Below are 27,015 nucleotides of genomic sequence, written 5' to 3' on the forward strand. Positions count from 1 at the left end.
CAAGCTGGAGCAAGGCGAGGGTCTTATGGGTCCCCAGGTGGAGGAGGCGCTCATGAGCGGCCCACACCACCTTACCCCGTAACCCCGAAGGGACCACCAGTCGGTGTCGATGAGATTTCCCGTCCCAATGCATCAGCAGACCCGTTAGCATTTCCCAGGCGTCGGCATCACCCCTCCCCCGTCCAGCCTCCCCGACGCGACGACGCAACGCGAGGAGGGAGGTATCCTCCATCTGCAAGCGCCCCGATTCAGTGACGGCAACCCCAACAGGGAATCTGATCCCTGTTGTGCGATCGAATTCGTCATCGACGCTGCGTCGTCTGCGGCCGCCAAGACCGGAACAGATATTTCAGCCGGATGCCTGCAACGACCCGACCCCAGGAGGCATGCGCATTCGGGGGTGGTTGGTATGCGCGACAGAGCGTCCGCATTGGTGTGGCGAACGCCCTTACGGTACATGGTTTCAAAATCAAAGTCCTGGAGAACCTCCAACCATCGAGACAATTGTCCCGATGGTTGTTGAACTCGCAGGGCGTACTGTAGTGCCGCATGATCTGTACGGACGGTGAAACGCTGACCGTACAGATATGGCCGGTACTGTTGGATGAAATAGACAATTGCCAACAGTTCCCGACGGGTGACACAATATCGTTGCTCCGCTGGAGACAACACCCGACTGCCATACGCGACTACCCTTTCCACGCCATCAACCACCTGGGAAAGCACGCCCCCAATACCTGTGTTGCTCGCATCGGTGTCGAGCACAAAGGGTTTTGAAAAATCGGGGTAAATCAAGGGAGGGGCTTTAACCAGAGCGTCCCGAAGGGAGCTGAAAGCAGCCTCCTCCTCCTGTCCCCAATGGAAGCGGACCCCCTTTGACGTCAAAGCGTGTAGGGGTTTAGCAATTGTGGCAAAATCCGCGACAAAGCGTCGGTAATATGACGCGAACCCAATGAAACTCCTGACCTCTCCCACAGAGGTGGGAGTCGGCCAGGAGCTGACGCACTGCGTTTTGGCGGGATCGGTAGCAATACCTGAGCGTCCGACGATGTGCCCCAAATAACGCACCGATTCGCGTAACAGATGACACTTTTGGGGTTTAAATTTCAAATTAGCAGCCCGCATTTTGAGGAAAACCGCCCGCAACCTCTGGAGATGCTCGTCAAATGTTCTGCTAAAGACGATAACGTCATCCAAATAAATCAAACACGAATCCCATTGCAATCCAGCCAAAACCAATTCCATCAATCGCTGGAAAGTCGCCGGCGCCGAGTGGAGTCCCATCGGCAACCGGTTGAATTGGAAGAGACCGTGCGGTGTACGGAATGCAGTTTTAGGCTTAGAATCATCGTCCAGAGGAAGCTGCCAGAATCCCGAAAGCAAATCCAATGTGGAGAAGAATCGCGCTCCCGCCAAGGCGTTAAGCGATTCGTCAATCCGCGGGAGCGGGTATGCGTCAGCAACGGAAATTTTGTTGAGGCGGCGAAAATCGACGCAAAACCGCAACGAGCCATCCTGTTTCTTAACCAGGACGATCGGCGCTCCCCACGGGCTGGTAGAGGGAGAAATGATGTCGGCGGCTAACATGTCATCAACAGCCGATTTGACATGGTCCTTTTCGGCGGGACTTGACCGAAAGGGATTTTGGCGTATTGGCGCGCTGTCACCCGTATCAATATGGTGACGCAGCAGATGGGTACAGCCTAAATCGAATTTGTTCTGACTGAAAACGTCGGAAAATTCGCGCAGCAGTGTTTTAAGTTTTTGACGCTCTAAATCCGACAGGTCCGTCGATCCCGCACAAAGCGCCTCGAGCCACCCTTCATCGGTGTCCGAATGTGGATGCGGCAGAGGGACAGTGCCGACGTGATTCGCGACAGGTTCCTCACAGGGCACCGGCGTTGCGTGAGCAAGCACGGTCCCTTGAGGAACTACCACTGTCTGCGACCCCACATTGAGGACCGCGATGAAAGGGTCCCCGTCCCCTTTAACGATGGTCTGGGCCGGAATTAAATGAGGTCCGCTAACTCCGGCCCTAGATGGCCCCAGCGGAATTCCCTGGTCCCCAATGCCCTTAGCGAAGGGCCGACGAAGTTTGAGAGGCACCAACATTTGTGCCCCTGGCGGTACGCGAACCGTTTTGACGACGAACGCCGGTACTGTCGCGAACGCCGTTCGAGCCGCAGTAGGGGAAGGCAGAAACGCCATGCGTCGCCCCGACGGGAGCTCAATGCAGCCGTGGTCTATTAAAATACGAATCGGCATTTTGGCCAAGAAGTCCGTACCCAGCAGGCATGGAACCGCCAGCGAGGAGGAAACAAAAATCGGGCCGGACAATTTGATATCACCGATACAAATTTGGGCTCGAATCTGTCCAATGATGCCAAGTGAGCCCCCGTTAGCAGCATAGAATGGGACGTTAACCGGCAGTAAAGGACGGCTCTGGACAGGGAGAATATTGTAAATTAGTTCCGAAATGATGGTCGCCGATGCTCCTGTATCGACCAGGATGCGCACACAACCCCGTCAATGTGCCCTACCACGGCCGACGAGCCCGACGACGCAGCTACAACGCGATGGGCCAACATGGACCACTGGCTGGGTTCGATTTGTGTCCCCATAGTGGTGCGTGTTGGCCCGACGGTGCGCAATGTCGGCCCCCCGTTCGTTGTGGTGTGCGAGTGTGTGACGGGCGTGTGCATGGGCCAAACATGGGGGGTGCCGCGACTCGCCGGGTTATGTTGATGGAGCTTGGGAGGAGGAGGTCCGGTGTCCTGTCAAGGCGTCGCCCCGCGCTGCCGAGGAGAGCGGCACCCCGAGGCGACATGCCCCGGATGCCGCAGTTGTAACAGCGCGGGAGCGCTGGCGGCGATGAGGGACGGTCGGAGCGGCTCGACCCGTCGCGGCCCGCCCGTACACCTGCCCTCTGCTGCTGTCGATGGTCGACGGCGTAAACGTCCTCCGTCGGGAGGGCGGCTGCAGCCACCGCACGCCCGGCCGCCGTTCTGTTGGCCTTCCGTCGCTGCGACAGCAGGTTGGCGTGGAGGAGCCGCGCCGGCTGGAGGGAACCCATTTCCGTGTCCTCCTGTGCAACGACGGCGATGTCCAGGTCGTCCGCCAGCAGGAGGATTTTTTCCGTAACCATCGCGTCCACGCCTTCGTCGTCCATGCGAGGGAAGGCCGTCTTCGCCAGCGCCAGGAGACTCGTACGATACGCGAGGGGCGACTCCTTTGCCCCCCGCTGGCGATCATAAAAGCGCTGCCTGCATTCCGCTGAAGGTCCGTAGACCGCGGCCAGCAACTGCAGCGCCATCTGAAGCGTGGAGCGTTTTTCCTTGGGCGCCGATGTAAGAGCGGCGAGGGCGTCGCCGTCGAGAAGCGCCGGCAGCGCGCAGAGCGCCTCGGCATCCGACCACTGCGCCATTTCCTGGTGCGCTAGGAAGCGCCGCTGGAAGCCGCCCCAGTCGCCCTCCTCGCCCACAAACTCTTTGAGTGGGGGCAGCCGTTGGTGCAGCGCAGTGGTCGCCGTGGAAGCTCGAACTTTACTGTCTCCGTGAGTCGTCTGTGCCTCGGCGCGAACAACGGATGGCATCGCCGGTCCCACCAGTGGTGACGCTCCATCCGCTGGTGATGACGCGGCAGCCCCTGCGAGGCCGATGTCGGACCCGAGGTTCAGGCCGGCCACGCCTTCAGCAGCTGCAGCGGCGATGGCGGGAGATTCAAAGTTGGCGTCCGTTGAAATGGCAGGAAGGCGCGCCGGTCGTCGGCTATCCTCGCCCCGTGGCGGTCCAGCAGCGCCCAGCCGTGTGATGTGTTTGAGCGTGGCGGCAGCAGCGTACAGCAGCTCCGCCAGCCTCGCGTGAGCCAGCCTCAGTCCTTCTGATGCCGGCTCCTCTTCATCCCGACGCCCAGGTAAGGATGCGTCCGGCCCCGGCTGCTCGATGCCTCCCGCAGCCGTCTCGGGCTCCAGAATTTCATCGGTGTCCTCCGCCTCTGGTACCCCGGCATGAGCTGTCCGGCGCGTGTCCATGTTCGTTGTCGTTCACTTCTGTCACCAGATGTAGTACCGTTGAGGACGCTTGGACACTCGGGTTGAGGCACACGTATTTATTCCGCACAGTGGTTACAACCGCGGGCATACAATACTAGAGGGGGTATCGGCCCCCTCACCCGGCTAGCTGGGAATACACTGCTAGCTATCTCTAACCTACCTCCTAGTCCTCCGCTAAGAGCTAGGGGAGGCTATCTGGCCCGACACTGGTGAGTCGGGCTACGGTACCCGGAGTCCCAGAGCACTAACTCTGGTTCTCGGGACCACGCCGCTGGCTCGGTCCTGCGCGGCCCTGACAAGGGCGGCGTTCCAGGGGAGTCCAGGACTCTAGCTAGATGATCTTGGGTCTTCACGCCTTTAGCTGTAACATTCTGCCCCGAGCCCTCCGGCTCATCCCCTTTTATCTCCAACCCCCCGCTGAGGGGTGGGGCCCCCCGGGGGATCACACTCCGGGCCAGCCCCCCAGGCTGCCTGGTGCGGACGTCGTTGCGAGCGCGTCCCCGTGTGCTCACGGAGCCCCGCCCACTGTGTTTGTTTCCCGTGTGATCCCATGTATACTGGCCCTCCGTAACACCCCTACACATGCATGCGTGTCTGCTGCCTATGTTGTTGCCGTGTCTGTGTTTTATCTTTGTGTGTGTCTCTCTCTGCATGTTGTCTGCCTGTGTTGTTTCCGTGCCTGTGTTTTATCATTCATTCTTACCTGATGATGGTTGCTTGTGTTGCAACCGAAACGTCGTATTCTATTACTATTTGATTTGATTTTCTACGTGACTTTACCGAAAGAACCAAAGAGTAACACCGTTCTTACCGCTTGAATTATTTAAACCAATTTTTGTGAGAGAATGGAAGTAATATCTGAATTTACCATTCTATATTTAGCCACACAATGTAATTTAACTTTTATTGGAACCAAAATTATACTAATACATTATCCTGGTGAATTTTGTCTGATAATGACATAATTAAAAATGGAAATTAGTTATTTAAGCAACAAGATTTAAAAAATGGTACTGTTTTATTGAACCAGAAGAACCTATGCATCGATATATATCTCCATGGCTTGTTTTTAAACCTTAGATTTAAAAACAAATATTTTAAAATATATATATTTCATTTATTGTGGCGGAGCAGTGGTACTGTAGTCGTGTACCGTGCTATGAACCTGGCTGCCTAAATTTAATTCACGACTACAGCTAGTATCCGTGGCGAGTGATATCAGAACCAGTCCTTAACTCCTTTACCAATCTGTACTGACCGGTGTGGGGAAGTATGGTCAAGCAACCCCCACAACCAATATGGCATGGGGAGGTCTTCATCCAATCGTAGAAAGGACTGTAGATTGCCTCTACAGTATATTCAATTTCAAGGTGAGCTTTTAATTACAGTTGGTTGCATAATGCTGGTCACGTGTTGCCGATTGCATATTACTCGTGTATTGCTGGCCGTGTGTTGCTGGTGACATTGCTGGTTACACGTTGCTGGTTGCGTATTGATAGTTGTTTGTTGCTGGTTACGTTAGGTGCGTGTTGCCGGTGGAATATTGCTGGCTGTGTGTTGCTGGTCGCGTGTTACTGGTTGTTGTTTGCGTGTTGCTGGTTGTGTCCTGCTGGTTGCATAGTGCCAGTTGCGTGTTGCTGCAGGAGGAGCGCCATGCAGGCCGGTGTGCGTGTGGTGCGGGGCCCGGGCTGGAGCTGGCAGCAGCAGGATGGAGGAGAGGGAGGCCTGGGGACGCTGGTGGCCGAAGGCAACTGGGGCACAGAGCGCAGCTGTGGCGCCGTTGTGCAGTGGGATTGCGGTGGCCGCTACAAGTACAGGCTTGGGGTTAACGGGCACTACGACCTACGTCTGTATGACAACGCACAGACAGGTCAGCCTCGTGGCAGCCAGCCCAGCTTAAGGCCCTGTCGCACATAGCAAAAACTTGCAAGATAGTTTTGTGTGTTTGTATTCAGTTGTATTTTCGCTGAAAGCCATTGCTTCCAGATATACTGACAGCGATTTGAAAATTATCTAAGAAATATGTATTTATTATTATGAATGTATGCTCAGGTGATGCTTTGATAGCCACACAACAATACTGCTTGAGAGTGAACTCAGACCTATCCTCCCTACATGGCTGATAAAATTAGAATCACATCGTAGGAAGTCATCCATTGTTGTGCAATAAAGAGACCAGTTCCGACCTTAGGAATGTGGAATATCCATCATATATATTTTACTTCGACCTTGATGTATGAAAAGCTGGATGACTGCATTCATTTTTACTGAATCAGATGCTTTTTAAAATGAAATTCATTATTTGTATATGGTCAATAAAAAAACCCCATCTGAAATCACCAAAACAGTGTAACCTCCACTGAATGCCTAAACTAAAGATCGGGAAATCATCTTAGCCTGTGCCGTTGAATGCCACCACACCTCACCAACCCTTCCTAAGCTCTGCTAATTCACACATGTAACATGGCAGTAGTTGGGTACCGATGTAGTAGACACAGAACCCACACAGTCACCTCGTACAGTTTCCTACTAATGGACCAAAGGTATTCCTCTTGGTTACCAAGATTTGGGTATCCACTCCAGATGGGTACCCACAAACAAATGAATCGCATCATCCTTTGTGTGTTGACTATGAATAGCACCTAATCATTGTGCGTCCACATAATTGCAATTTCATCTGGTGCTTGATCCAAACGTAAATCACACTGTCCATGAAGGATGCAACTGCAGATGTGTACGCATTGCCACACTAGGCACTCAGCACCTCGGGGTGATGTGCGATGGCTGCGGAGAAAAGTGGATCTGGGGCATCCGCTGGAAGTGCAGGGGGTGCCCCGACTTTGACTTGTGCACGTCGTGCTACATGGGTGACAAGCACAGCTTGAGCCACGCCTTCAACCGCATCACCTCACCAGGCTCGCCGAGGTAAGCTTGTCCCCCTCTTTACATATAAGACATTGCAGTAACTACAATATGGCAAAAGCTCTGTTAACTAACACCTTGCCATTTGGATTGCTTTATTAACTGGCATCTGTCACAGACGGCAATAGAAATCTTCCTTCACGTATCCGGAAAAAATCTAAAAATTGTATTATGTAGAATTAATTTGGCAGTTCCTATAGGCACAAGTTGACTCAGCACGTGGTCTGCAATCGGGAATTGCCTGCTAGTAGGGGGTGGATGATTTCCATGGGTAATCCCAATTCAGTAATTTACGGATAAGTTTTCAAATGTGGAAAACTTGGACACTGACACCGGCACACAGTGGCCGACTCATTGACGTTCGGAATACATTGTGAAAAAGGCGGCGCGTACACTGGCAGTAATAACCGGGGTGGTCTGGCGAAAATTCAGACCATGGACCTCTGCAACAACGTGGCGAAAGCGCTACCACTGGTCTATGTCAGTGCCCCGCCGAGTGCAGCTCCACGGTGCGGGAGCCTGGGCTGTGCTGTGCTGATCCCTTTGCTCTCCCGTTGTTCTCAGTGTGCAGGTGCCAGCGCGGCATATGGCCAGGAAGGTGCCTCTGAAGGGCATCTTCCCAGAAGCTGTGGTCATACGAGGGCCTGACTGGAAGTGGGGCAACCAGGACGGTAACTGACACATTTATTCCCATAATACAGAAACACATGACACATGTAATACAGTGAGGGAAAAAAGTATTTGATCCCCTGCTGATTTTGTACGTTTGCCCACTGACAAAGAAATTATCAGTCTATACTTTTAATGGTAGGTTTATTTGAACAGTGAGAGACAGAATAACAACAAAAGAATCCAGAAAAACGCATGTCAAAAATGTTATAAATTGATTTGCATTTTAATGAGGGAAATAAGTATTTGACCCCCTCTCAATCAGAAAGATTTCTGGCTCCCAGGTGTCTTTTATAAAGGTAACGAGCAGAGATTAGGAGCACACTCTTAAAGGGAGTGCTCCTAATCTCAGCGTGTTACCTGTATAAAAGACAACTGTTTACAGAAGCAATCAATCAATCAGATTCCAAACTCTCCACCATGGCCAAGACCAAAGAGCTTTCCAAGGATGTCAGGGACAAGATTGTAGACCTACGCAAGGCTGGAATGGGCTACAAGACCATCGCCAAGCAACTTGGTGAGAAGGTGACAACAGTTGGTGCGATTATTCGCAAATGGTAGAAACACAAAAGAACTGTCAATCTCCCTCGGCCTGGGGCTCCATGCAAGATCTCACCTCGTGGAGTTGCAATGATCATGAGAACGGTGAGGAATCAGCCCAGAACTACACAGGAGGATCTTGTCAATGATCTCAAGGCAGCTGGGATCATAGTCACCAAGAAAATAGTTGGTAATACACTACGCCGTGAAGGACTAAAATCCTGCAGCGCCCGCAAGGTCCCCCTGCTCAAGAAAGCACATATACATGCCCTTTTGAAGTTTGCAAATGAACATCTGAATGATTCAGAGGACAACTGGGTGAAAGTGTTATGGTCAGATGTGACCAAAATGGAGCTCTTTGGCATCAACTCAACTCGCCGTGTTTGGAGGAGGAATGCTGCCTATGACCCCAAGAACACCATCCCCACCGTCAAACATGGAGGTGGAAACATTATGCTTTGGGGGTGTTTTTCTGCTAAGGGGACAGGACAACTTCACTGCATCGAAAGGACGATGGACGGGGCCATGCACCGTCAAATCTTGGGTGAGAACCTCCTTCCCTCAGCCAGGGCATTGAAAATGGGTCGTGGATGGGTATTCCAGCATGACAATGACCCAAAACACATGGCTAAGGCAACAAAGGAGTGGCTCAAGAAGAAGCACATTAAGGTCCTGGAGTGGCCTAGCCAGTCTCCAGACCTTAATCTCATAGAAACTCTGTGGAGGGAGCTGAAGGTTCGAGTTGCCAAACGTCAGCCTCGAAACCTTAATGACTTGGAGAAGTTCTGCAAAGAGGAGTGGAACAAAATCCCTCCTGAGATGTGTGCAAACCTGGTGGCCAACTACAAGAAACGTCTGACCTCTGTGATTGCCAACAAGGGTTTTGCCACCAAGTACTAAGTCATGTTTTGCAGAGGGGTCAAATACTTATTTCCCTCATTAAAATGCAAATCAATTCATATCATTTTTGACATGCGTTCTTCTGGATTCTGTTGTTGTTATTCTGTCTCTCACTGTTCAAATAAACCTACCATTAAAATTATAGACTGATCATTTCTTTGTCAGTGGGCAAACGTACAAAATCAGTAGGGGGTCAAATACTTTTTTCCCTCACTGTATGTAACAAGATACAGTGTATCAAGTCTTAATTTTGGAGCTTTCGTGACTGCAGGAATTATTCTTTGGTTCTTTCGGTAAAGTCACGTATAAAGATAAAACAATAAATTAAATAATAGCATACTACGACGTTTCGATTGCAACACAAGCAATTATCATCAGGTATAAAAGAAATAGCAACAAAAATCTAACCAGAAAACTATAGACAGACATATAAGCAGACAGACATAATAAAGATACACAGAGAGAGAACACGTATCGGCACAAAGAGAGAGGTCGTCTCTGTGACGGGGCCTTAAATATAGAGAGGGAGCGGGGGCGGAGAGAGGGAGGGGGCAGAGAAAAAATTACCATGTCAATGAGTGGACAACGACGTGGTACGGTACGCAAGCTTGAAAATTAGGAGAAAGACACACTAAAATTAAATAACCTAGTAAAATATCGAAATGTAATGTAATGCAACACAGAGAGTCGGTCAACACACAATTAACGCATAGCCCGGTTGATTACTTATGTCAAAGATTGCTAAGTTAGAATTTAAGTGTGAAAATTCCAAAGAGAGGACACAGGCAGAGAGAGAAAACCAAAAAACCAGAGACAGAGAAAAAAGATAAGCTTAAAACTTCCCCGTAGAAGTGGTTCAATCTTAATTTTGGAGATTTCGTGACTAATTTATTATTTTATCTTTATACGTGACTTTACCGAAAGAACCATAGAATAATTCCTGCAGTCACGAAAGCTCCAAAATTAAGATTGAACCACTTTTATGGGGAAGTTTTATGCTTATCTTTTTCCTCTCTCTCTGGTTTTTTGGTTTTCTCTCTCTGCCTGTGTCCTCTCTTTGGAATTTTCACACTTAAATTCTAACTTAGCAATCTTTGACATAAGTAATCAACCGGGCTATGCGTTAATTGTGTGTTGACCGACTCTCTGTGTTGCATTACATTACATTTCGATATTTTACTAGGTTATTTAATTTTAGTGTGTCTTTCTCCTAATTTTCAAGCTTGCGTACCGTACCACGTCGTTGTCCACTCATTGACATGGTAATTTTTTCTCTGCCCCCTCCCTCTCTCCGCCCCCGCTCCCTCTCTATATTTAAGGCCCCGTCACAGAGACGACCTCTCTCTTTGTGCTGATATGTGTTCTCTCTCTCTGTATGTATATGATGTCTGTCTGCTTATATGTCTGTCTATAGTTTTCTGGTTAGATTTTTGTTGCTATTTCTTTTATACCTGATGATGATTGCTTGTGTTGCAATAGAAACGTCGTAGTATGCTATTATTTAATTTATTATTTTATCTTTATACGTGACTTTACCGAAAGAACCAAAGAATAAGTGTATCAAGTATTATGCTCAGATATGTGGTGTGGTGGCGTTGTGATTAGTTCACTGAACCAAAACCGGCCAAGGCTAACATCAGTTGCGAGTAATCGCACCAGATCATTATCTGCTGGTTTAGAAGATGTTATTGACCATATTACTGTCACTCTCCAATAGTATCTGTTAATCTAACGGTATTTGTCTGCATGCCCGATCCTTTCTATAAGTGTGAAACTAGTGTGCTTAAACAAATGCTATTTAAAAATATATATAGAAAGTCAATAAACATATTAATGGATTAGAGAAGATGTTCTTTTTATGTAAAGATACAGATTGATGTTTATTTATTTTCTGCCATTTTATCCTGTGAGAGCAGTGAATGTAGCCCCACCCGTAACACAGCAGCAGCATTTAAACTGGGAATGCACTTGAACTTTGTTGTCCCTGTGAGCTTTGCCGTCACCTCATGATTCATTGACAGCTGAACCCTCTCTTACTCTGTCCCAGGCGGAGAAGGCGGAAAGGGCCTGGTGTTGACCATTAAAGGTTGGGATAGCACCAGTCAGAGGAACGCCGCCCAAGTTCGCTGGAGAGGCGAGATCAACTCATACCGACTGGGCGCTTCCGGAAAAATGGACCTGCAGCTTGCGAGCCCAACTTCCAGTGGACGCCACTACTACCCAGACCACTTGTCTTGCCTAGGTGCCTCCTCTAATCGGACATCCACCATGGCCTGGAGAACTTACCATCTCCACGGCATCCTTTCGTCTGCAGAAGATGATGGGTTTTCATTTTTAACTTTGTGAGAGGATTTTAATTATTTGCACAATTCCTACGATCGGCCGATCCTGGTAAGGCAGAGCCTCCTGCCGCAGTTGTTGCGTCTGTAATTGTGATCCTGTCATGGCTGCCGACATTCTGATTGACAGGGCCAGCACGCTGCTCTGTACGGACGCGGTACTCGTCCCGCAACTGCTGAAACCAGCTCACGCCAAAGACTCGTGTGCAATTTTACTACATGAGTTAACATGCTTTAGAAGACACTTATGTTCAATAGCTAATGCATATTTTATCCCCTTATGCTATGTGTCATTAGGTTTTGTGTGTGTTTTTTATATCACTTAATTATTAATCTATTGCCAAACCATATGCCATTGAAATCACAGAAGGGGTCATCTTATATTCCGTAATATCATGATGCAAACCTTCAAGTGATTATCCACGTGTTTCTTAATTTATCATAAGCTACTTTAAATAAATAAAAATATTAGAGTGTAATTAAAGGTGGGCATTACACTACCGTGGGTTTTCCGTGCTTGACCCAGTGATCAAGCACATGTTATGTGACAAATAGAATCAGAACACATGGCTAAAGGAAAAGGTATAGTAACATAATATAATAGGCCTACCTCGGGTAAAAGGCCTTTTTTTCCTGGTGTTCACATGTGGCTTGTCTGTTGAGCTGCACCTCAAACCTGACCATGGCTGATGACGTAATTGCTGTTAGCCTTTCTTGTCCTGTTAGCACCAAGACAAGAAATGCCTTATACCCCACACAGGCCTCTTACCCCAGCCTACCTTATGTATTGAAGAATATTGCATGCAAGTAGGTAACATTTGTGTAATAATTTCCAATAGAATAATATCTTACAGTTGTCATTCATCAGTCCACTGCTATATTAAGACCTCTCCACAGCTTGTTGGTCGTGGGGGCTGTGAAGGTGGTCTTGGGGGCCGGTTGATCTTACTTGACCACGCTTGTCAGTGTGGGTTTTGTAGAAGGAGAGACCAGGACCAGTTCAGATATCATGTGACACTGTTGTTAGCCGTGGCTGGGAATCGAACTTAGATCGCCAGATTATTTGTGTGTACTATATTAAAAGATACCACGCTTTATCCTGCGCTGTAGAGGTGTGCATTGTGTGAATCCAGTCCACATTCGGGTGGATTTCTGAGTTAAATGTACAATATACTGCCCCTGATGGTACCTAGGGTTTGGTGGCATAGACTTGGCGAGCTTGGGTCCTCGGCATACGCTTGTTCAGTCACAATCTCGTGTTGCTAAAAATACAAGATTATGCGGAGACTTCTGCCCGGCGATGGTAACAGACTGAACCCCGTTACCCCTTATTTTAGAGGCCTCTAAGTGCCGTGCTCACTGCTGTCATCAGCAGCCACGTTTTTACCAGAGCATCCTGTGGCCTGTGCGTGCATGTGTGCGTGCTCAGGTGAGGGGGACAGCATTGAGCAGGGCTTCTGTCTGGGCGACACCGTGAGGTGCGGAGTGGACGGACAGACCCTCATGGTACTGCAGCAGGAGCATGGTGGATTCTCAGTTGCTATGGCATTGGTAAGAGTATGGGAAGACATCTCGGTCAGGGCTGCCCAGAGGGTAAGGGTGGGTGGACAAAGGGACAATTTTTTCCCAGGCCTCACATAGATGAGAGTCCCACAACGGGCTTGGATTTGTTGTCACGATTCTACTGAACTCAACTAAAAACTAAACTATGTTTTATTTGACCAGGTAAGTCCCACAGCTACGTAGCTCTTTTTCAGAAGCGACCTGGCCACAAATGATAGCTCAACAAAGTGGCTTATCGTGTGGAAATTCATAGCAGCCAAATACTCTTAAGTGCATGTATCTAAATGTGGAGGGGAAAAACCAGAGGACCCGGAGAAAAATCCACATGACCATGGGGAGAGAAACATGCAAACTCAAAATATACAGGTATCTGGGTCGGGATCGAACCCACGATATCCTGCATACCAGGCGAGGGAGTTAATATCTTGCCACCACGGCGACTTATTCAATAATGGGACCCCATGTGGCAGTCTCTTCCAGGCCTTTAGCTCCAGGCTCCCAGGAACCTCTGGCGGTCCTGATCCAGGTCTCTTTATAAACTAGATACACCACTGCTCCTGCATTTACTCAAATTACAAACGTTATTTTGCTATGAAATTAACAATGTGTGCAACAAGCAGGCAACAGGCTTGTAGCATACTTGCTGCAAAGTCACATTTGTATAAGTTCAGCGATGCGTTTTAAGAGATTGTTATCCTTGTCTCATATTTTAACATGTTTGTTATTCTGTGTATTGCGTAGATTGCAGCACGTCCTGGAAAAGTGGCTGGTTTGATTGACAATGGTGATGTGTTGGTGGTGTACAGCAACGGTGCAAAGTATATTTACAACCCCAAGTGTCTCATCAAGGTAAAGACAGCACAATGCATATCACATTTGCAATTACAACACAGTCGTTTTGGATTGTAATATCTCTGATCTTTAGCCCTTCCTGTATAGCATTAATAAACGATAATTCTAGAAATGTGAATAACTGAAAATATAGAAAATTTTAAGTTTAGTGGATGAAAATGATCAGACCTATTTACGAAATAAATATACACAAATGAAATACGGTGCCTCAACTAGGGTTAAAGTTTATTTAGATATATTAGATTTGTTTTCGTGTTTTTATATGTAAGCAAGTGCATTCTAATACAAAGCGATCATTTATCACCGTTATTCACTTTTCTCAGCCTCGTAAAAATGTGCGTTGATGATGCCAAAAATGACGATGATAATCGCGGATGGTGGCGTTGATGCTGATGGTTGTGTATATTTTTTATAACGGGTAAATTATCACAATGAAGTAGCAAGATTGCAGAGAGAATGAAATTGACGATGTAAGACAGTGGTCAGGAGTGAAGTAAAGACTGGTCAGGAGTGAGGTCAAGGAGAGAAGATGCAGTGGTCCGGACACGTCGCGGGAATGAGGCCAGACAGGATCCTGCAATTAGCGACGCTGCATGCGCGGAAGTGAATGGGAACAGGAGTAAGGTAAGACAGAAAAGCCAAGGGGATGGATGCAGGAGTGAGGCATCTAGATTGAAACTGATTGAAAGTGAGTGAAGTAGTGATACCAGCTAGAGAGAAATAACCACGGCAGACATTGGTTTCACCCCAGTGTCACTCATGAACTGATGTAAGGGACATTGCACGATGATGACTTCATAAGCTTTAGTGTGGCGATGGGGTGTAAAATTATACCCGTTCACAAATCTGTGCTTATTTTAAAAAACGTCCGTTGCAGGTGTATTCTGTGGGTGACACAGTTCGAATCGGCAATAATAAGGCGGAGGTGGAGCGGCTGCAGTTGGGCCATGGGGGATGGGCAGATCCCATGACCAAGGTAAGACATTACTTGAGACACCAGCCGCACGAAGCACCCACACCTGCCTCGCGATGTCACTTTGCCAACCAACCCTTCCTATCTGGTGCACCCGGAGCACTCAGTCGTTGTATTCTGTGAATACATCCATCAGTCTACTGTAAAGGACTGTACATTACTGTATAAAAGTAATGAATGCTCTATAGCAGTAATGGGCAACCCAAACGAGTTAGTGGCCCACATGAGCGGCCCTCCTCCACTTCAGTGGGCCACAAGCTTGACATCGTGCTTGTGCACTAACCATTACCCCACGCATCATCCTAGGGACACACTGAGACCAGGCCACCACGAGGGCTCGACGGAACACATGCAGCCCGCGGGCCGCAGGTTACCCACCGCTGCTCTATAGTCTTACATAGTCACGGCAATTTGAAGCATCCTTAACAAACAACAAATAGTGTAAGTACATGAATGATAGTGGCCTCATACTAGGATGGGATTCGCACACCGATTTTGTATGCAAGTGGTTGAAGCGGCGTCCCTTGTGTGCTCTTGGCAGACGCTGGGTCGGGTGGGCCGGGTGGTAAAAGTGCTTCCGAGTGGTGACCTTCGTGTGGCTCTGGGAGGCCACATCTGGAATTTTAACCCGGCCTGCGTCAGCACTGCCGACCCGAAGTCGCTTGATCTGGCCGAGATGTCCGAGGACAGCGCCGCAGGTAGGAGGAGGAGAGCTGCGCGCGGGAGAGAATTGGAGCCATTTCCACTCCGAGGGGCGACACTGTCTGCACGTGCATACAGTTCAGTCTCGGGTAGATTTTTCCGGGTTTTTGATTAAGCTTGCTCGTACACGCGCACTTTTTTTAACAGACCAGGCTGCTCCTCACTCGTCGAGGGTGATTAACTCGATTCCCCCGTTATTGTCACGAATGAACCGTTCAGTATTTTCGTTTCTCTGGACCAACGCTGCCCCCCCCCCCTTTACCTTGAAGCCAGCTGCAAGGAATGACAATGGGGATAAATGTAAATACACAAAGATTTATCTTCATACAGAGTATTTGTTAGGCCTGATTCTAATCACTTCTGACACTCACCATGTGGGAGCATTGATTTTCAACTCTAGGATCTGTTTTTGTTATTAATTTGTTTTTATAATTTTTATTAACACTCCTGCATACCTGGCAACCCATATGGTTTATCCGTATTCTTGTATAGGGAAATTCAGTGAATTTTTTTTCTATGTTTGTTTGGGTTTCTCCCTTATTGTGGGTCTTTGTAGGATGAACGTTGAAATGTATAGGCACTGATAAGGGGTTGACAGGTATGCTACTGATTATATATATACACACCGCTATAAAGTCCACGTCTCACAAATTAAAAATAATCGAATATAAAATTATATTGTGTCCTTGAATCTGTAAACTTCATTTGAATTATTGATGGAATTAATCATTATGACCATTGCATTTAGTTATAAGTTTTCAACTGTTAGACATGTACATGCATACATTTTAAAAGAGAGAGTAATTTTATTCTGGGGTACAGATTTAAATAAAAATTACAATTATTGCACAAGCTTTTACAACATTAACCTTGTTGAGATGAGACATAATGTACGTAAACTTAAGAATCTGGCAATGATTTACTGTGCAACCCATTCAGCAACTACAAGTCAAGGAGTTTTGACCATTTTGATCGTGAGTCCTCGGCTAATATTGGAAATTCGTAAGGGGCAATTCTCTACATAGGCCACCACTGTTGACTTTGCACAGAGTGGTACTCAATGGATCAATTCTGGAGAAATGATGGGCTATAAATTGATCCTTGATTGGGCGCACAGGGCCACTTGGCGAGACCCATCCATCGTCAGGCCAATCAGTTTCAAGGACAATGCATTATATAATCAGAGCATGTTTGTATGCAGGTTTTGCCACAATTATGTGCGGTTCATGCAGACTTGATGCTTTGAAAAATGTATCTATTTGGTGATTGAACATCTTAACACAACTCCTGTTTTATTCTCAGAAAGGGTAAAGCCTATTCTTATATTTTTTATCATCCAAATTAATAGTGCATCCCTTAGGGCAGTGGAGAATTACATCGACTACAGAACCTCCTGCCCTCCTCATTGATAATAGCATTCACAGATACAAGGTGTAATTGTCAGTATGAGCATTGCGGTGTAAAATACAGAGTGGTTAAAAAAAATTGAGCCAATTTCATAGAAGTATATTTCACGATGGCAACATGTTACAATTACACAAAAAGTTATAAACTTTTAATGAGTTATCAAGTTTTATTAACCATTTTATAAATCATTATGTGCCCTCCACCTGTTGTACAGACAACATCGATACGATAGTTGAATTCGTCTCAAACGCCTCTCAAAGTGTCTTCTTCCACTGAAGTCACCACTGCCGTGATCCTCTTTTTGAGGTCATCCAGATTAGTCGCTAATGGTGGCACAAAAACACGGTCTTTGACGTATCCCCACAAGAAAAAGTCGCAGGGTGTGATGTCTGGGGATTTTGGGGGCCAAGAGTGTAGCGCCAAATCTTGGGGTCCCATGCGACCTATCCAACGTTGAGGCAGTGTGTCTTGCGAATGACTGAGGCTAGGGGCTGAGGCATCTAGCGATAATCATTTGAAACTATATGCCCCGCCCTTTAAAGTGGTAAGAGTTTCATTCATGGCCGGTTCGTGGTTGCAGAGATATAGCGATTTCAAATCGGGTCCATATTTTTAAAACACCCTGTATCGTAGTCCTAAAATTAAGTTTAAATAACTTTTTTTTACATTTCCTCAAGCAGTTGAACTGCCCCTCATATATGAGGTTCAATGTGTCTGTACAGCCTCTGAAGATACTGTATGGTTGAATCCAGCATTCTTAATCTTTCCCAAGTTAAAATAAATAGCTTTCATTCAACACTTGGGTTTCTTACAGATCCACTGGCGGGGCTGCTGATGAAATTGCTACTGAGTCATATCATTGAAGGGGACGACGACGATGATGATGACAATGACAAAGAGGAGCAAGCGGATGCTGCAGCGAGGAGTGCAGCCCGGCAGAGTCAGCCCCGCGTGGTGGCAAAGGAGTTGAAGCCAGAACAGCTCATCTCTGAAGCTGCCCAGGGAAACGTGGGAAATGTGCAGAAGCTCGTGCAGCTATTCCCTGGACAGGTAACAAATTATCACGTTAAAGTTGTTCAGCCTAATTCTAGATTTGAAGCTTTCGTGACTGCAATGATTCATATTCTTAGGTTTTTTCGGTAAAGTCACATAGGTAAAAACATTAAAAAGTAAAATAAAATAAAAATCACGACGTTTCGGAGGCAACACAAGCTTCCGTCTTCAGGTGGTACCGTCACAGCCACGACAGCTGTATCAAGTAAATGAGAGATTTCAGAAGCTACCACTCCGTTTATATAATGGTTGGAGAAGGTGTTGGGGCAAGGGCCGCATACTTTTTATTAATATGGTAAGGTGAGGGTTAAGACTAAGAATAGACTGCATAACAAAGGCTGAGCCTTTGTTATAGAGAGGTGCGGTTTGTGACTCAACCTATAACAGGGAGACCACCACTAAACATGCTGATATTGTAAATGTACTCTGTACGTTTGTGGATACCCATCTATGTGTAGTGACTGTGGTTGTCACTGTATGGTGCCGGGGCTTACGAAGCCAAGGCGGATAATGTGTTGTCATTATGGGCAGCCCGGGTTACGGGGTGTAGTACCAGCCCTAGCGGGGCTTGGGTGAGCGCTGGTCAGCGCGGAGGCACCGCGAGCAGTGTGCGGTGCGGGCTCCCGGTGAGGGAGCGAGAGGGAGTGTCAGCCAGCCAGGGTTACGTTGGGGCATGATACGCTGGTTGACCTGCCGACACGTGACCGGATGATATTGGAAAGGGGGCACCAGTGGACGGGGGCCTCGGGGCGGTCATGTGGACCAAAAAGCTCTCGGGAACCTTCGAGAAGGAGCTCGAGAGATCTGGAAGGTGGGCGGGGTGAAGGGAGGAGCCAGCCCCAGCCCGTGGAGAGCTCGGGGTTCTTCGTGTGCTGATGTTATGAAGATCCACGTCGTGGAGAAGAAGCCTCTAGCCATGTTTGTGGTCCAGACCGGGATAGCGAACCGTATCTAGTTCTGCCGTAGCGTGGTTAGATGGGCATTCGAGACCCGAGTGTAGATTGTGTTATGTTACGTACCGTTGTGTAAATAAATAGTGTTGCTCCTAAGATAATGTCTGTGACTCAGTTGGACTCACTACATATGTGCTAATGATATTTTTCCCATAAAGCCATGGAATTATATCCCCCAGCACAAGTTTCACATGTTACAATCGGCATATCTTCAAAAACAGAATAACGATTGAGCATCCTTGTTTTTCTGTTGTTGTTGTTGTTGCTGAAGTTAGTACAATATCACTAGGGGCCTCTAGTTGACTGACTGTGGTCCCCTCCCCAGAAACAAAACATCCTAATGCAATTATTAAAATCCTGTTCAGATAATATATGAAACAAAAGTTATTGAAAAATGTCCTAAATAAAACTATTAAATGTGTAGTGAGTTCTTTGTACGTATGTATGTTGAACTTCTTTCACACCGTACGTAGCCAACTGTGCTAATCAGAGATAACTTCACCAACCCCCACTGACCGGTATGGTGAAGTATGGTCAAATGACACCCATGACCGGAATGGCATGGGGAGGCCTTCATCTATCAGGGGGTTTATTGGCTGGGAGTGCATTCATGGCTCTTGATTTTTCATGACTGTTTCTGTATTTAATGGCCAAGAGCAAGTTTACTGACTGGTGGTGCATGTTCAGTGGGTGGTCTTTAATCACTGGTGGTGTGTTCAGTGGGTGGTCTTTAATCACTTGTGTTGTATTAATGGCTCATGGGTAGTTAGCGCACTGCACTCCGAACCTGGTTACCCGAGTTCGATTCCCACTCACAGCCAACACCAGTGACGATTATCTGAATCGGTTCTGGGCCTCCCCTAGGTCAAATCGGCCTCAAATAATTACTGGGTTCTATGTGTAAACATCTCCACTAGTGAGACAAAGGCGACCAAGCGTGGTGCTGGCCACCCATCTCCTCGTGTGCGGTGCCGGGCTTCAAATGTGCTCAATAACAGCACTTGCCCCAACAGTCTGTTAAGGCTATTGGGGAGATCTTTGTACTTGAACTAGATTAGAAGCTTGTGTGACTGCAGGAATTACTCTTTGGTTCTTTCGGTAAAGTCACGTAGAAAATAGTTTGAACCACCTCTATGGGGAGGGTTTACTCACAACTCATACTTTACGTCTAACTTAGCAATCTTTGGGAGAACGTTAATCAACCAGGCTATGCGTTAACTGTGTGTTAGCCGACTCTCTGTGTTGCATTACATTACACTCTCTAATTTTTACTAAATTTGTTGTCAATCTTCCTATTTCTCTCTCTAAATGTCTCCTTGCTTGTCTGTTCCACTTTCAACTTGTAATTTAGCAATCTTTGGAAGAACGTTAATCAACCAGACAATGCGTTAACTGTGTGTTAACCGACCCTCTGTGTTGCATTGCATTACACTTCGTAATTTTACTAAATTAGCTTTCTCAAACTTTCGATTTTCTTGCTCTAAACCATTGTCTATTTTCCGGCCACTGTGGTCCGGAATTCCACACTGCTCCCCTCGTTTGTCTGCTGGTCCTCTCGTTTTGTCCGCCTTCGCAGTCCTCTCTCTGCCCCGGCCCCTCCCCCTCCTTCTCTCTATTTAAGGCCTCGGCACAGTCGTTGTCCTTCTGTTTGTCTTGGTGTGTGTCTCACTCGGTGTGTCTTTGTGTGTGCCTCTCTCTGCATGTGTGTCTGCCTGTGTTGTTTCCGTGTCTGTGTTTCATCATTCTTACCTGATGATGGTTGCTTGTGTTGCAACCGAAACGTTGTATTCTATTATTATTTTATTTTCTATGTGACTTTACCGAAAGAACCAAAGAGTAATCTTTGTACTTGTGTAATCACTGGTGGTGTGTTCATGGCTTACGGTTGAGTGCCATATCTTGCGCTGCGTTCACATGCTTGTGGCATTGTGAATGACTGTTGCTGCGTTGCATGCCTAGCTGTGGTGGCGGTGTTGCTTTGCAGATCAACGCACAACAGGAGGGACGCACTGCCCTGCATGTGGCCGCTCACCAGGGACACATCGACGTGGCGCAGGCCCTGCTCAAAGCGGGGGCCTCTACTGAGATTGGCGACGACAAGGGCAACACGGCCCTGCACTACGCGGCACACGGGTAGCGCAACTCTGCGCTTTCCAACTTCGCAATTTACACCTTGCAGGCGGTTATTCTTCATAGTTCATATTTTACCTATGTTTTTTAAAAAGAACGTTTCGTTTAAAAAGCAGCCATGTAAATTACATAATTGTGTAACTGTTAAAAAGAAAATTCGTGGAAAAATACATTTGCTGCTTAAAAGAACGAATCAACTGTTTCCAATGGTTGTTGCAACGTGAACGCTGCAAGTTGTATGACATCTGGCTGCATGTTGTCATGTACAGCACTGTCTTCACATTACCTGTGAGTTTAAACGATGATAATTGAGGTGGTAAGTTATTGTAAATGTGGCAGTTTAATTTGTTTGGCTTTGTTAGGTGCAGGGTCTTAAAGACACACATTTGGCTGGATCATTATGTGGAATAACCCAAAAATCAATGATGATGTTTAGAATGAGCAGTGAAGAAAGCATAAGAGAGGCAAAGGAGGCATATTGGGTATTTGAGATGGGTATAATCTGTCTTGATGCTGATTTGTGTGCCTGCCTGAGAACATATTGAAGGTTGTGCCTTACCAACTTTCATTTATCGTTGCATTGAATAAGGTGCGTGTATCATGAAAGCACAAGTTTTAGGAACCATTTGGATCAATAATGTTACCAATACCATAAGCTAAGCTGCAGCTTTACCCTATATTGCAAGTAAAACGTTTGAGTGACAAAGGCACGCATTCACTTCAATCGCAGTGGGAATTGCAGAGGTGATTTCACGGTTGGCTATGTACGGTGCGAAAGAAGTTCAACATACATGCGTACACATCGCGTCACGTTGGTGTATGAATTTGCCCGACTTCTCGGTGTCTTGACGTTGGCGATTGAAAGGTGACGTGGCTGCCGTACGTGTGTGTGTGGGTTCGCTAGGAATGAAGCGGCCATGGCAGGGCTGCTGGTGTCGCACAGAGCGCGGGTGAACAGCCGCAACCACGCGGGCCGCACGGCGCTACACCTGGCGGCCCGCAAGGGCTACGGGGAGGTGGCGCGCACCCTGTGCGAGCACGCCTGCGATGTCAACACCCAGGTAGCGTCGTTTGCCGGCTCGCTCGCCTGGGTGCTGGCGAGGTTGCTGAGTGCCGGCCCAATGGCCAGCGACAGGCAGCGATTGCAAAGTTGCAATGGATAATGTCGAGTTAATGCATTTCCCGAATTGGGCAAGGTTATGAGAACCTGCACAGAGGAACGATGGGAGGGAATTCCAGCCTAGGCGTGCAAGGACAAACAAATAACATATTCTAACATAAAATAATATATAGTCATACAAAGCAGGGCCATATTTATGCAGTGTCCCAGTCATATAACCCTGCAGAAAAGACAAAATCACAGTTAATTTTAAGGAATTGAATGTGTACAAGCGGTTGCTCTATATTTGATACATTTTGGTTAGTATTTTGCAGGTGGGCATTTGCTTTTGATATTGTACAGCTAAATTACAACTGAACCACCAAACTCAGTGTTATAATTAATTAATTTTAACCCTGTACAGGTAGTCCTCTACTTACGATGGAGATGCATTACGACGACCCCATCATAAGTCAAAAATATCGTAAGTCGAAGATGGCCTAGCCTACCCAGGAGTCTTAAAGAATGGTGATAATTTAGCAAAACAGAGCAATTTACAGTACCGTACTGTATAAACTATATACTGTATGTATTTATTGATACAATACTGTATTGCACAGTAAAATGTAAATTTAAAAAACAAAGGTAAATTCTTAGCCTACCTATATGAACTGCAATTTAATAGAAAGTTTTTCAGGAAACAATCCTATCTGCTATGAAAACTTTTAACATGCATTGAACATATCGTATCGTGGTAACCCTAAAATGAAATCGCTAAAGCTACGTATCATACATGCATTGAACGTATCGTAATGTATCATATTGTACTGTACTCATCAAGATTCGTACCTCGTATGCTGTTGCGTTTGCCTGTCGCACGAATTTTAAAATATTTTACAATTTTGTCGTATCGCTATCGCCATCGTAATATCGAAATATTGTAAGTCGGACCATCGTAACTCGGGGACTATCTGTAGTTGTAGCACATTGTCAACTTGTAAACGTAAGATTTCTATAATTGTGTTTTTTCCTGGCAGGATTCTACCAAAAATTCCCCGATCCACGATGCCATAGCTGAGAACTACGAGGAGGTGATTGAGGCTCTCGCCTCTGTGAAGACACTCGACCTGGAGCGGCAGAACGAAAGTGGATTCACACCTCTGCAACTCGCCGCTTTCAAGGGAAGCAAACTGTAAGCAACACTTTTTGTCTGCCTCAATGTTCACACTTTCCCATTCCAAGACGTCCTGTTCACCGCAAGCGGCTCGGCATTAATTTTATTTAGAGAGGCGTAGCGCCGTTTTTCTTAAAGCCATAGTACTCACTGCAGCGAATTGTAGCGACACTACAGCACTCTTTGATAGCTGGCGCCAAACTATGCCACACACCCCCCGCATGGCCTTTTGCTTACAATTCTGTTGCGATGATGTACGTGTAAAACTGATGACATATGGAATGGGAAATTGATAACATCCCCTATGAAACCAATGGTATGTGGTATTTTGTAATTAATTCATTTGCGGTAATAACGAGGGCGGCCTGCCACATTCCAACTGTGAACCTGTGCAATAAGTGGCCAACACGTTACCGCTGGGCCATGTCACACAGACCAGTATCACTGCTTGTATTGCTAGAGTATTAACATTTACCAGGATCAAAACAAGAGTTGGACAGCATATGTCATGGAAACTATGCAACAAATTAATGATTTAAATCATCTGCATCATGGTTGGCACCCAATCTCTGAAGTGTCGGTAATATTATCATACATTATTGGTTCTTTTGCATTATATGCCAATGTATTTATATGATAATCTTCGTAATATGCAGACTACACTATATACAGTGTAATGTAACATTTCTGGATTGAAGATGTTTTTTTTTTTAATCAGTAGAATTTGTTTAACCATTTCCATGTAGGCCAGTGTCTTATTCATGAGGGAAGTAATCTCAATCATATTTTTCCCAAACTTTACCATAACTATAAAATCCATCTGACTTTTCTCGCCTTTTCCTGCAATTTTAGCTGAGCTACGGGTATCATTATGAGACTGTTAATCCATTTAAATGCCTCACAGAGCACTGCAACCCTTTGTGCTAGAGAATGGTCCACAGAAGCAGATATCACAGAGCTACCTCTGAGCTCCCATCAAGTGACTTCTGCTCCACACAGCAGGGGGCAGCATCCCCTCCCCCCCCACTCTGCCAACAAGAGTAGTGATCGTTGCATGTCAGTACAACCATTAGTTGGAACTGTATTTTAACCAAATTTAATCTGATGGGTTTTTTTTTGTGAAGTAACTTTTGTCTGTACAGTCCTGACCTCTGAACCTACCGGCCACCTCATTAAATCCTTGTGTTTGATATGTCGTCAAATTTAACAGATTTTTTTACAAAAAATTTATTTTAATGTCCAGAAAGTCCATCAAGGTGTAATGCATTATTAATTATTGATAATCACACAGCAGTATGACCAAGTCCTAGATTTGAAGCTTTCGTGACTGCAATGATTCATATTCTTAGGTTTTTTTCGGTAAAGTCACGTCGTGATTTTTATTTTATTTTACTTTTTAATGTTTTTACCTACGTGACTTTACCGAAAAAACCTAAGAATATGAGTATGACCAAGGTTAATTTAACTACACGTACACGGACTTGGTAATATGAATAATCATTTGAGTCTCATCCTATAAACTTGCATGAGTTTGCCATGATGTTGGTGACACGCATCGTATTGAGATGTGATATGAATCGACATTATGGGGAGTAGTAGCGCAGTGGTTAAGGCACTGTGCTATCAACCCGGCGAGCCGGGTTCGATTCTTGTTGACGGTCAGTCCTGGACCTCTCCTAGGTCAACTAAGCCTCAAATTAGTGGTGTGTGGAGATTATCACTGAGGATACAAAGGCGGTCGGGCATGGTACTGGCCACCCACCCCCTCGTGTGCCCGGCCTTCATAGGTGCTTTCGAACAACTCTTGTCCCTACAGTCTGTTTAGGCTATACGGGTGATTTTTATCTTTGTTTGTACCGAGATGTGAGAGAGTTCCAGGTGTTCGCCAACACCTTGGATCATTGTTTCAATATTTGTGTCAGGTCCTGTTTAAGATCACTCAAGCTTTTCAGTAAAAAATAAAAACGTCACATATATAATACATGTTGCCAGAATTACAATCACGGAGTCTTAATTATTATTTCTTAAAAATGGATGATGCATCCATGGACACTCTGCACTTGCACAGTTCTCCTAATGCCAAACCACGGTGGAATATCTCTACACGGCAATGGAAATTGTCCTGCAAATAGCCGTGCATTTGTGCTGCGTCTAGGGCAGTACAGCGGATCCTGGCCAAATCTCCAAAGCTGGTGGATGAGCAGAAGAGTGATGGGTTTGCTCCGCTACACCTGGCAGCCTACAACGGTCGCCTTGACGTCGTCCACATCCTGATCAAGCAGGTGACTCCTCTGCATGGGCTGCGTGCTTTATTTCTGCGACCGCACCTGGGCACCAGTTGTCTGTATTTCATATCAAAATAGTCCAAAAATCAAGAGACATTAGATCAGGAATGTGATTTTTCTTAAGTATGGGAGGTCAATAAATCAGTAGCACAAACGAAAGCAGCAAGAATTAACTTTAGTTATAACATGCACTACCTAATCTAACCCAGATCACCTTGCAAAATTAAGCAGCGATGTATGTATGTTGAATTTATTTTACATTGTACGGAGCCAACCGTGCCAATCGGAGTGCTCTTTCGTGTCTCAATGAGCTTATTTAATTTCCTGGTGAAATAAAGGATGCTGACTGCCTGGTTGACCTGTGCATGGCCGTTGTAAGATTATAAAAAGTAGCAACAACCATCACCACAGGCCTCATTGAATGGTGAGATAAGTTTTGCCCAGCCAGGCTTCTCTTTTACAGAGGGCATCCAACTCCTAACCAAAATATGATCAGCATTAAACAGAGATGTTTTAAATGTAGAATAACCCTATATCAACACAGTAATATGTTTGTACTACCATCGTCTTTCCCCCGGTGAATCTAAAATCTGTAGCAATAGCCACAAGTTAAAGATGCACATCATGACCCTAACGGCATCTCCTGCGCAGGGCCGCTCTGCTGTGAACGCGAGGACGTGCGGGGGCCAGACGGCCCTCATGCTGGCGGCGGGCCGCGGCCACGTGGACGTTGTGTTCCTTCTCGTGCGCGAGGCCTGCAAGCTGGACGTTGAGGACGAGGGGGGCAACACGGCACTGCACCTCGTGCTCAAGGAGGCCGACCTCTTCTCCAAAGATTGCCACCTCCTCCAGGACGATAGCACCATCGTCCAGATCGTGAGTTTCTCCTTTCTCGGGCCACTCTCTGCCAACTTTACTCATTAATTCCTCCACTCAGGGGCGCAACAATTTTGGGGGGGGGGATATGTGACAGCATTATGCGACGCATAGGGGCACACTTGGCCACAAGAGGGCTCCGGATTAACAGATAAATAAGTATGAAAAATATTCAAGAAAATATATTCATAAAAAACGGACCAAGCCCGATTCACGCATCTGGCTATAGTAATATCAATAGAGCAGTATAAAGTTGCGCGATCCACCCCCATACCAAAACATATTAAAATTCCTTCTGGGATTTGAATTCATGAGTCTCATAGCCACAGGAACCCTGAAAACCCACAATTATAGTTACAACCTTAATTAATTATCCTGAAAATACCAAATTAGCAAAGATAGTGGGATGACTTTTCCCATTAACAGCCCCCCGCAATGTTAGTTGGGTTCCCCTCAGTTCTCTCGGCGAGAGTCGCCCCATCCTTCAAGCTCCCCGCTTGCCATCCGATCTGTGCCCGCCCTTGCCA

The 27,015-nt window shown here is 46.6% G+C and overlaps 1 protein-coding gene across 5 annotated transcripts in view; it reads left to right on the top strand.

Annotated features, from left to right (window-relative positions):
• LOC133349549 (E3 ubiquitin-protein ligase MIB2-like) overlaps positions 1-27,015 on the top strand; it is a 64,330-nt gene that overhangs the window by 6,224 nt on the left and 31,091 nt on the right. For 3 of the 5 annotated variants that reach the window (XM_061563106.1, XM_061563104.1, XM_061563105.1), the window contains exons 2-15: positions 5,695-5,921; positions 6,805-6,976; positions 7,538-7,644; positions 11,130-11,324; positions 12,851-12,972; positions 13,726-13,833; positions 14,714-14,812; positions 15,351-15,507; positions 17,733-17,968; positions 20,909-21,057; positions 21,959-22,115; positions 23,191-23,345; positions 25,483-25,609; positions 26,264-26,488. In XM_061563106.1, coding sequence (XP_061419090.1) covers positions 5,705-5,921; positions 6,805-6,976; positions 7,538-7,644; positions 11,130-11,324; positions 12,851-12,972; positions 13,726-13,833; positions 14,714-14,812; positions 15,351-15,507; positions 17,733-17,968; positions 20,909-21,057; positions 21,959-22,115; positions 23,191-23,345; positions 25,483-25,609; positions 26,264-26,488 — 2,226 coding nt within the window. In that variant the 5' untranslated portion in view covers positions 5,695-5,704. The remainder of the gene's footprint in view (positions 1-5,694; positions 5,922-6,804; positions 6,977-7,537; positions 7,645-11,129; positions 11,325-12,850; positions 12,973-13,725; positions 13,834-14,713; positions 14,813-15,350; positions 15,508-17,732; positions 17,969-20,908; positions 21,058-21,958; positions 22,116-23,190; positions 23,346-25,482; positions 25,610-26,263; positions 26,489-27,015) is intronic. The other 2 variants (XM_061563107.1, XM_061563108.1) reach the window with 2 other exon arrangements.

Source organism: Lethenteron reissneri, chromosome 30 (genome assembly GCF_015708825.2).
Source record: "Lethenteron reissneri isolate LAM-NWPU_2019-01 chromosome 30, ASM1570882v1, whole genome shotgun sequence".
In the NCBI taxonomy this organism is placed as follows: domain Eukaryota; kingdom Metazoa; phylum Chordata; class Hyperoartia; order Petromyzontiformes; family Petromyzontidae; genus Lethenteron; species Lethenteron reissneri.